The sequence below is a fragment of the Theobroma umbraticum genome, unplaced genomic scaffold, assembly GCF_002168275.2.
Source record: "Theobroma umbraticum cultivar Fairchild unplaced genomic scaffold, ASM216827v3 scaffold_95.0, whole genome shotgun sequence".
Taxonomy (NCBI): Eukaryota; Viridiplantae; Streptophyta; class Magnoliopsida; order Malvales; family Malvaceae; genus Theobroma; species Theobroma umbraticum.
This window is the reverse complement of record NW_018397257.1, coordinates 4,536,516-4,547,881: the sequence shown is the minus strand read 5'-3', so window position 1 is coordinate 4,547,881 and position 11,366 is coordinate 4,536,516. Positions and strand designations below refer to the sequence as shown.

General features: G+C 33.7%; 1 protein-coding gene across 1 annotated transcript; it reads left to right on the top strand.

The window, feature by feature from the left end:
* Positions 1-6,071: 6,071 nt before the first annotated feature.
* Positions 6,072-8,898, top strand: LOC110412270 (zinc finger protein WIP2-like). The gene is made up of 2 exons (XM_021422800.1): positions 6,072-6,815; positions 8,093-8,898. The coding sequence occupies exons 1-2, from the start codon at positions 6,219-6,221 to the stop codon at positions 8,528-8,530; spliced, it is 1,035 nt and encodes a 344-aa protein (XP_021278475.1). The 5' UTR covers positions 6,072-6,218; the 3' UTR covers positions 8,531-8,898.
* The last annotated feature ends 2,468 nt before the right edge of the window (positions 8,899-11,366 follow it).

The window sequence follows — 11,366 nt, the reverse complement described above, 5'->3', positions numbered from 1 at the left end:
AATTTTTAATTATAATTTAGTTATTTTTGGTTGTTTTTGTAATTAGGTTAATTTTAGTGAGTTATTTTGATTTTATGTTTACTTATTTTAAATTGGCCATTATTTATTAGTTTTTGTGCTTTTGTAGGATTTAAGGAATTTAATTTTGAAAAGTAAGGTGTTTGAAAGATCTAGAATTTTGCTTGCATATGCTTCGGTATTTTTGCTATAACTCTCGCAACAGAATGTAATTCTTACACCATTGGAAAGCTAAGAGATAAAGTTACAACTTTCATAGAGATTACTTTTCCCAATTCTACCTCGAAGACTTAAAAAATTGCATCATAAGATGATGAGGTGTAATGCTAGAGGGATAGAAATTTTGAGGATGATATTTGATGTTTGAGCCTCATTACACTTGAAACAGTGGCACTTATCAAGGAGTGTAGCACAATAGTTCAAAACAAGCTTCCACCAAAACTTAAGGATCAATGGAGTTTTTCTATTCCTTATACTATTGGTAGTTTTAAATTTACTAAAGCTTTGTTTCAAGTCAATTATTGAGAAACTTAGACTTAACGAGATGTAACCTACTATAGTTTCTTGTAATTAGCAAGTAGAATAATCAGGTATCCTATTGGGATTATTGAGGATGTATTGGTTAAAGTTGAGCATCTCTATATTTCGGTGGACTTTATTATGCTTGAGATGGAAGAGGATGTGAAAATTCCTTTAATCTTGGGATGACTATTCTTGGCTACTACAGGTGCAATCATTGATGTGAAGGAAGGCAAGATAACTTTTAAGATTGGAGAGGAAGTAGTTGAGTTTAATATTTTCAATGCAAATAAACATGTTACCTATTACAAATTGTTGCTATAGCGTGGAGTCAGTTGATGAACGCAAAGGTGAACTTATTTCTTCACCTACAAGCGAGCAAGCACCAATCTTTGAGTTTAAGCTACCATCTTTGCTTGTCAGAACCAAGCAATCTGCAAAGGAGCATCTTCCACCACCATGTAATTGTCCTTTCGAGATTGGACAACAAGTAATGATGCTTTCTTAATCATACTTCAAGCTTTTTCCATGGAAACACAAAGTAAAATGGTGGGATCCTTTTAAAGTGGTAAAGGTGTATCCTTGTGGAATATTAGAGATTTATAGTGAGGATGCTAGCACATTCATGGTTAATGGACTAAGGCTCAAGCCATATTTCAAGGATGAAGAACTACAAAAGGGGTGCTATAATCAAGTTAGTGACTATAAAGAAACGTTTCTTGGGAGGTAACCTAAGTTCCTAAACTTCACTCGCTTTAGTATTTTATTTTCTTTAATTTATGATTTAATTCTTTTGTGTGTCTTTAGATGTTTCTTGTTTAGTCTAATTTGTTTGTCTTCATCTTGCAGGACCATCAACATCAATTTTAATTGCAATATCAATTTCAATTTTTTTTTATTTTGCAAAAAAAAAAGAGAGAGAGCTTTATGACCTTTAGGGGGCAAGTCACAGCGTTAGGGAATTAACGATAAAAGGGCTTGAAGCAGAATGTTTTAGCCTTGCGGTGTTAAAACCCAAAGTGTACTGCTTTCAATGCTGAATAAATAAGAGCCATGACTTTTACTTGGATAGCCATGATGATGGATTGGGCCTCATCCCTGACCTCTGTTTAACTCCTCTTTTTCTCTTCTCTTCTCCTATTCTATAGTCGTCCACCTCCCTCCCTCCTTTCTTCGCCTATAGCTTCAGACTCTAGTGATGATTTTGGTGTGGATGAAGAGGATGACTAGTAGATTGCAGCTACGATGATAGGGGAGTATTTTTTATCTTTCTTTCTAATTTTCTTTTATCACATTGAGGACAATGTTTTATTCCAAGTTTAGGGAATCTTTTAGCATTTATTTAGTTCATGTTTTTTGTTATGTTAGGTTTATTTATTTTTATTTGCTTTTAATTGTTTTTGCTTTTATTTTAAGTTATGTTTTGCATGTTTTATTTGTGAAAAAAAAAATTGAGATAGTTTGCACCTTATCTATGATTTTTCCAATCGTAGGATGATAATTTGATTATCTTGTGATTCTTATCTTTTGAGGAAACATATGGTTATGATTTAATTTTATGTGATATTCTTGTATTAGCTTTATTTTAGAATGTGACTTCCAATAATTTGAGCACCATACTTTTTTTTTACTTAGAATTTTTATGTGATTTAGAGAAAGTTTATGTTGATAAAAAGCATTGTGAAGTCAAGAATTCTAGAATTTATTTGATTCTTTCTTGAGGTGAAATCCTAGATAACACTTAGGATGGGAAGTAATTTAGGCCATCTTTGGATCGTTCGAGTCTTATTGAGCTACCTTGTTATATATTTATCATTAGTCACCTATTTTCAGCCTAATTTACCTTTTCTTTGTATATACAGAACTATATTAGCCTTAGCCTTCTTATTTAATTCCAACAATTTAAACCTTTTACCCTTAAATATTTTGATCTTTTGAGGAAGCGTATTGAGCTTAAAGATAAATTGAGGGAGAAAGGTGAAAAAAAAAGAGTGATAGATGTTTGAAATTCACCTCTTGTTCACAATTGTCAAAAATAAGTTTGGGGGTGTAAAAAAAGGAAAAAAAAAAGAAATAAAGGGTATCGTACCAAGGAAATTTTATTTCAAGTTTGGGGGTGCTATAAAATTTTATTGAACTCTTTATGGGTCCTATTTTGATTAAGTGGGTTTCATACGAGGGTTTTGCGTTAGGTGAATTTGAGCCTAAAAATGTTTTTTATCATACCTTGACCCTAGCCTTACATTATAAGCTTAATAAAGATCTATTGATCCCTGAATAATTATTATTCTACATTAAGAAGAAAATTGGACTTAATTTTGGAAAGTAAGGAGTTTGAAGGACCTAGAATTTTACTTGCATATGCTTTGGTATTTTGCCCATAACTCTCACTACTTAACTCCAAATGATTCGATTTTTGCACTTTTGGAAAACTAAGAGACTGAGCTACAATATTCATGAGATCATTTTTTCTAGTTCTGTTTTGAAGATAGAGAAAATTGTGTCAAAATATGATGAGGCATAATGCTACAAGAATGGAAATTTTGAAGATGATATTTGATGTTTGGGCCTCATTACATTTTTAAGCCCTAAAATTAGAATTAGTAGATTAACTTAAGGGATTTTAGGTTAAGATTGTTAGTATAAATAGGATATTTTAAGAGACATTAGAAGACAACTCTAAGAGATTCAACAAGCTAGAAGTTGAGGCTGAAACTTGGAGAGTAAGGCTATAAATATTTGTTTTGTTTTCTTCATTGGCTTTTATTTTTCTTGTTACTCTTAATGGTTTAACTTCACATATTTTATTTATCTTTGCAATAATGAGTAGCTAATTTTATGTTTCTAAGATTATAATTGAACTCACATATAATCTAAATTTTAATCTCTTTCTTACTTATTTTCAATGGAATTGAGTTGTTATTTCAATTTATTCTTAATACTTTTAATTGCATGATCACCAATTAAATTGATTTAGTAATCTAAACAAACTTGGGAAGGGAGTTTAATGTAGACTAAATCCGGATAGCATATGATCATATTAATTGATTTACCTATAGAATAGGGATATACCTATAAGCCATATGTAGCCATGTTAGAGCTTTAACTTAATGAGTCTATTTTAATTTCAATTTACATAAGGAAATATTGTTTTGATTAAAATAAATATTTTTATAAGACGAGTTGGGTGATCTTTATAAATAATTGAGGACTCTAGGTTAATAATGCAATCTATTGAAATAAGTTAAATAAGAAAGGTAAGATTTAGATGAAATGTGAGGGATATTGTAATCCTAAGCTTATTTGATTTGATTTTTACTCAAGTTATTATTACTTTGATTTTTCTTTTTAGTTCAAATTTTGGTTAATTTGTTTTAGTTAATTAATTAATTTTGATTACTTGGATACGATTAAATTGTTATAGTTTTAGTATTTACTAAAATTTTATATCAATTCTCTGTGGGATCGATACTCTATTTATCGTTATACTATATTTTTGATACGTATACTTGTGTATGTAGAAATTTAACTGACAAAATACATGTTCACAAGAGGATTCGTTGTATGCATTTGACTGGCACTATATATAAGGAATTTGATCTTTAATACAAAACAATTTTTTTTTGTAATAATATATTTTAAATTTTGAATTGTGAATAATATAAAAGGTCTTAAACACAAGCATCAATAAGCTATTAACAAAGTCAAAACTTAAATATGTAATTACTTGTAAATGAGTAAGGATGTAAATAAGTAATTACTTGTGAACTACTAAGACAAAACTTACCATTAGATGATGTCGTCGATATTTTATTTATTGTTGAGTTGTCACTCAAATAATTAATGAAGTCAATTTGATTAAAAAAATAAAACTCTATCGAATTGAAGAACTTGACCTTTTTGAATTAAGCCGAAGTGTGGCATCGCATTAACTCGACTCAACTCAATTTAGTGTGAAGTTTTATTTCTGATTATTTACACTACTTCATATTGAAAAGCAGAGCAAGAGAGTAACTAATTTGATGCTATAACATTGTTTTTTGAATTACAATTTATTAATGAGAGGAGAGGGCTGGTCCAAATTGTGTCTCTGAAATCAATTTCCCTTCGCCCACATTCTCATTTGCCATTGTCACATATAGCTTAGTACCTAGATGAAGGCCCTACAATCATTCATATTTCAATCCAACCCATACGTACTTATCCCATTTTGCTTGGGCGAGTGCTAAAGGCAAATGACCGCCACAGGATCTGTGTACCCGAGGCAAGTGATGTGGCCATTCTCCACTAGTATCTTTAAGTTCCTAATCCTGTGTATTTATCTACTCACAATCCTAGCGGCAAATTTTCCCTCAAGCATCTGCTACTCTCTTCACTTCCAAAAGTTCAAAAGCAAAAAAAAAAAAAAGAGTGGCTGTGAAAATTTACTAATTACATGAGCTACTCCAATAAACTTAAAGACAAAGAGATTACTGAAACCTTTATATTAAGATGCAGATGCTTTGAATTACTTCAATAGCATCAAAACATCCCTCACCAGATTGGAATAAAATTAATTTATTATGGAGACGAGTAATTTTATCAATTGAATTAATATGTGGTTGTTATGGGTATTTAACAAAAAGGAAAAGAAAGTCATTTGAAGATCACAGTTATAGCTACAATTTACATGGTGAGAAAGTGCCATATATAACAAGAAATCAAAGTACATGTGCATGTTGTTGAATGCATAAGCTTTACTAGCGGTAAGAAACCGCATGTGGGGCTTAAGATGTAAGAGGAGCACTGAACTAATAACGTGGGAGAGACAGAGAGAGAGTAATGTACAGTGTTGATTGTTGTGAAATGTGATGCATGTAGGAGTGTTGAACAGTGAGGTTGGTTGGGGACAGTTTCTCAGCTGGTACTGAGCCAAGCCGACCATGGCGCGCCCACCAATGCAAGTGCTGGGTTGGATTGAGACTACTATTTGTTTCCCAATGTAGAGAAAAAAGAAAATCACAATCACTAGCGGGGAGATAGATAAAACCAGGAGAGAACCCCTTCTGCTTTTTAATTTGTACCGATGATTCTACTGTTTTGTAGTTTGTACAATCTCCCTCTTGTGAGAAATGAGATTGAGAGAGCAGCAATGGGAGACAAACTATAAACCCTAATTACTAACTTTGTCTTTTGCCCTCCTTTCCTCTCCCTTACTTCTTCAACCTCCATTTTCTTGGACTGGTGGATTCAATTTGTTTTGTTTGTTTTTTTCTAATGGCTTTACTTGCAATCGTTTAACACACTGTGAAATATTTTATCATCTTCTTTCAACTTTCAAGATTATCTTTTCACCCACTTACTTAACTCGTTTTCTCGCATGTTTCTCTTTTGTTTTGTCTCTCCCCCTCTTAGCTTTTTAGTAGCATTTTTGTTTGGTTCAGTCACCACTCACCACCTCATATAAGTGATATCCTGTCTCTCCTTTTACTCAATTGGATTTTTTACTTTATCAACCTCGATCTTATTCATTTTACTATCTTTTAACACTTGGCCCTTACACTTATTTTAATTTGGTGATCTTGTTCAGTCAGTCTCCCTCATATAAAATTTTTGGGAGGTCACCTCTATTTTGTTTCGCTCTCTCTCCCTCTCTCAACCTACCCGTCTAACCCAACTATCTTCTTCAACCTCTATCAGCCATGTCTGATTCTGACCCCTGCTCCGATTACTTCAATGGATGGTTCAATCCCAACCCTTTCAACCACTTCTTTCCCTCCACAACTACTTCAAATCCATCTTCATATGCTCCTAATTATGGCTATAATATTTACTCAAATATCATCCATGGAAATTCTTTCACTCAGTATAATTCTCAAGCCTCACCTCCCTCTCCGCCTCTCAAAGAAGCTCTTCCCCTTCTCAGTTTAAGCCCAACAAGGCATGAAGACCAAGAGCTTTCCTGTAGTGCCATGGAGGTGGAGAAAAACAAGGGCAAAGAAGAAAGCTGCTGCTTCTCTAGCACTGCAGATGATGAAACTATTACTGTAGCTTTACATTTGGGACTCCCCAGCCCTACTTCTGCTGATTTGATCTCAAGGGTTTCAGTTGCTGCTGATGAGGTCTCAGCTGCTCTTGCTGCAGATAAAGTAGATGTCACTGTAGCTTCAGAGCACCAATTAAATACAGTGAACAAGGGTCAATATTGGATCCCAACTCCTGCTCAGATTCTGATTGGACCTACGCAGTTTTCATGTCCTCTTTGCTTCAAGACCTTCAACAGATACAACAACATGCAGGTACGTTTCTTAAATGAACCTTCAATCTAAAAGAAAAAGCTTCCCTTTCCTTGCCCTCTTCCTATGACCTATCTCTTTCTGTTTTCACCCTTTTGAAATTTTTGCAGCTAAAAGAGAAGGCCCATTCTTTTCTTTTGTTGGTACACTGCTTTTCTAGCTTGATTTCAACCCTTCGCTTTTATTCTACCGCTGGTTCAGATAGGAAGATAGAAACATACGGGCCCTTAGGGTTTACCCTTTTTCTTTTGTTCTACTTTAACGCATATCTTTCTCTCTCTCTTTTTTTTTCTCTGCTTTGACACTCTGAAAAATGCTTTTTTTTCTCCATTATTCTATCCCTTATTTTTGCATGATTTGTGGGTGTTGGGATTTGAAAATTAGAATAAATCTAGACCTGGTCCAAACTGAGAATAAGATCACTACCTCTCTTTATGTGATTGAACAACACAAGCATTTTGCTTTTTTGTACCTTGAAGTTTGTGCTCCACACATTGGCAGATGTGTTGAACTGCAGGTATCCCAGTTTCTTCCAGGACGTATCAGATGATCTTCGACAAAGCCCCAGAGACACAAAATTTTCTCACTCTGAACACTCAATCGCAAGAAAAGCCAGAGTCCTTTTTTTCTCTAATTAACCTCAAGCTATGGACCATCTCAGTTTTCATGAAATTACGCCCTTCCCAGAAAGAATTGCTTCATCTGTGAAGTAAATCAATATGCACATCTGAGCCTGAGAGACCCTTTTTGAATTACATCCTCATCAATTCAAGCGCCATGTCTTCCTTCTTTTAATGCATAGAATACGCAGAGGAAATACATTCCAAAATGCAATAGGAACCACATCCACGTCTCTGTCGTCCCTTACCCCATCTGAAGCAAACCCTCAGCAATCCAAGTTCTATCCAGTGAAAAAAAATGTTGTTTATTTGGAAAAATTTAGACGAGTGTAATTTAGACTTATTACTGAAGTTGTGTATCTCATGCACCATACATGCAATGCAACCAATCACCCTGAACTAATCATTTTTTCAAGGGTAACCCATAATCCAGAAAGATAGTACAGTATTTATTAGTATTTGGAAAAGCCCTAAGCGATGTTTGTTGCTTTTCGCTGAGTGCCTATAATCATCTAAATCTTTTGGCACAAGTCCTAATATAATCTAGTTAAATTAGTGGATGCTCTTTCTTCCTTTTTCTTTTTTCTTGAAAGAGGGGACCTGCTATTGTCTGCAAATTGTAGTTTTAGCTTTTAATTTGTTTGCTTTTGTAATATTTAGATGCATATGTGGGGGCATGGATCTCAGTACAGAAAAGGGCCAGAGTCTTTAAGAGGCACACAACCAACGGCCATGCTAAGGCTTCCTTGCTATTGTTGCGCACCGGGGTGCAGGAACAACATTGATCATCCAAGGTCAAAACCTCTCAAAGATTTCAGAACTCTTCAAACCCATTACAAGAGAAAGCATGGAATCAAGCCTTTCATGTGTAGAAAATGTGGGAAGACCTTTGCTGTCAGAGGTGATTGGAGAACCCATGAGAAGAATTGTGGGAAGCTTTGGTATTGCACTTGTGGGTCTGATTTCAAGCACAAGCGATCCTTGAAAGATCATATTAGGGCATTTGGGAATGGCCATGCACCTTATGGCATTGACTCTTTTGATGAAGAAGATGAGCCAGCTTCTGAAATTGAGCAAGATAATGAATCCTCTCAGTGACATATAGAAAGTGCCCGTCAATTTATCTTCAGATCACAATGAACTCATATTTTCATGCACTGTATTTTGTCCACATGGCTCCGCAGGTAAAACCAAGCAAGTCTATGCTTAATTAAAAATTCAAATGGGGAGCCATAATGAACTCTTATCCTTTTCTTAACCTTCTGTTTGCCTATCTTAATTCAGATATTGCTTGGCACTAGAAACTCCTCCACAGACCAATGCCAAAACAAGTTTCTATAATTTTATTTTTGCTTTCTTCTTTCTCGGTTCAAGGCTATGTGGAATTCTCATCGAAATTTACTTGTTACTGAACTGCAGGCTAGAGATATTTCATTGTTTTTTTTTTCTCAGCCAATCAAAGATATTTCATTGTTTTAACTCAGCGACTGTCCAAAAACTAATAATAATATATAGGAGGTGTCGACATTGTTGCAAAAGATGGTAATTGATGGGGAGAAAGAGGATCTTCTAAAAAAAAAGGAAAGACAAATTCTTAGTTGAGGAGGCTATGAGTGTTTTTGGAGATCAATCCCACGAGGAAAATCCTAAAGTTTGGTAGTCCTCTATTTGAAAAATTACAATCCCCCCAAGGTTCAGTGCCTTCTTGGGTTGTTGGTGCTGGAAAATAACCTCACAAAGAGCTTTCTTAAGATTCAGGGGATTTCCTTTGAACAAGAAGATGTGTTATGTCCATGGTGTAGACAATTAGAGGAAGAATGTGTGCGTATTCTTCTTGCACGTCGCTTTTCATGGGACATATGGAGCTCGACTTTTAGTTGGTAGGATCTTTAGTGGGTGGCTCCTTGCTCTATTCTGACTTTGGTGGAGTTCTGTGAAAATCTATTCTCAAATAGCACATTGAGGAAGAGATGGATGTCAGGGGTGGGTGCTACAATCTGGTCTCTACGACTTGCAAGAAATGATCGGCTTTTAATATTAAGAGATTGGAGAAAGATGAGGTAGTCTTTATGATCCAAATGAGAGTTAAGTTTTGGATTAATGCCTTTGAGAAGGAAAATGCTATTGAAGAGATTGGATGGTGGACTATACTTTGGGTGCTTAACAGACTCCGTGTTGAAAATAATTCGAGAAGAGAGGCTATTTGAGCCCCTCAAATGAGGATGAACTGGAATTTAATGATGACGAATCAACTAGAGGGAAACTCTAGTCGACGAGTTGTTGGGGAGTGCTTAGAGATAGTAATGGTAATGTAATGGGTATGTTCTTTGATCCTTTGGGTGAACAAGAGTCTAATTATGCATAAGTTTAGCCATTTAAATTTTTTTATATTTTTATGTTGATTCTCTGCGGAAAGGTACTAAATCTTTGATGATTGAGTCAAATTCATGCATTGCATTCATGGATTCTTAATTCGAATACTAGGTCATAGGCTTTGTGAAATGTTTTTGCTAATATGTGTATGTTACATAAGATGGCTGGCAAAGTTAAATATAAAGAGATTTACAGAGTGATTAATACATGAATTTGACTTAAGTGGTTAATTATTTTGGGGATGCATTTGTAAAAATGGGCATGGATAGACTTTAACATGTTTAGTGCGTGTGTGATTAGATAAATACTGAAAATAGGCATTGATTCACTTGACATGATTGGTGAATTTTTAAAAAAATTATTTTGCTCAAACAAAGTTCATTGGATTAATTAAATGGCTTCTGACTAGTGCATTTGGTTCATTGGACACATGTAGCAAAGCGTTTTTATTTTTAGGCGATCATTTGAGGATTGTTTTGATCTTTCAAGTCTTTGTGATTTTATGTTCAAAGGAGTTAATGTAATATATTTTATATTTCTAAAGGCGTTTCTACATTAGGTGTTTCCTTTTTTAGTTCATTGTTTTGAATTGTGATGCTTACAAGCTTTTCCTATTAATAAAAGTGTCTCTTTGAGCAAATAATAATAACAATTGTTTCAAAAAAGTTAATAATAATAATAAAGACTTAAATTTAAAAAAAAAACTTTAAGTTTCACTTTATCATAAAATTTTTATTATATATAAAGAAATCCTTATCTTTTAATTTACATCTATACAAATTTTTTAATTTTAAATGATAAATAAATAGTTTTTAGACTTAATTTCAATTAGTATTTTTTTTTGTTCATATGGTATATAATGTGTTTGATAACATAATTACGTAATTACGTGATAATTGACATGATATAAAAATAAATGAAATGAACGAAATCTTTTTGCATTCTTCTTCAGTAGTCATAATATTACATTATCAAATTGATCATGTATCATTTAAATAAAAAAATCAATTGATATTGAATCTAATGTTTATATTTAAAGCTTATTAGAGTTAAGAGTTTGTATTATAAGTATCAATCAAAAAATAATTTTTTTAAAATATAATAAAAATAAAATAAAATAGTTCAATTGTTTTAGTATTTAAATCTAATAAAAATGATGAAAATCGAAACACAGTCTAGCAGGTCAAAACTGTGTCTTAACAGTTCAGCTTCAATTTTGTTTTTTTGCTCAAATATATAGATTTATATAGGCAAAAACCTATATACTCGGTAATATGTACAACTGGGAGGGTTGTAAGAGAAGCTGTACTCCCTCTCCTGTTTTCTTCTTCTCCTAGTCTGGTATTACCAATAGTTTGAAAGAAAAAGTAGGCAAGTTACTGATGCAAAGGGCATGAATTAATTGTTCATATGGGGGCAGGGGGGTTGTAGGCAACACCTGGTCATCAAATAATTCCTTCTGTATGGGCACTCAATGGCATAGCCTAGGTGGTAGGCTACCCCAGGCCTGGCCCTGGAAAAAATAAAGACTTAAAGAGAACAAGCGGATTGAATAATTGGG

What these genes read in the sequence shown, in the direction of transcription:
- LOC110412270 (XM_021422800.1), top strand. Translation starts at nt 6,219, where the DNA reads ATGTCTGATTCTGACCCCTGCTCCGATTACTTCAATGGATGGTTCAAT. An exon ending in ACAGATACAACAACATGCAG is followed by an intron (nt 6,816 to 8,092) that starts GTACGTTTCTTA and finishes TGTAATATTTAG; the next exon opens with ATGCATATGTGGGGGCATGG.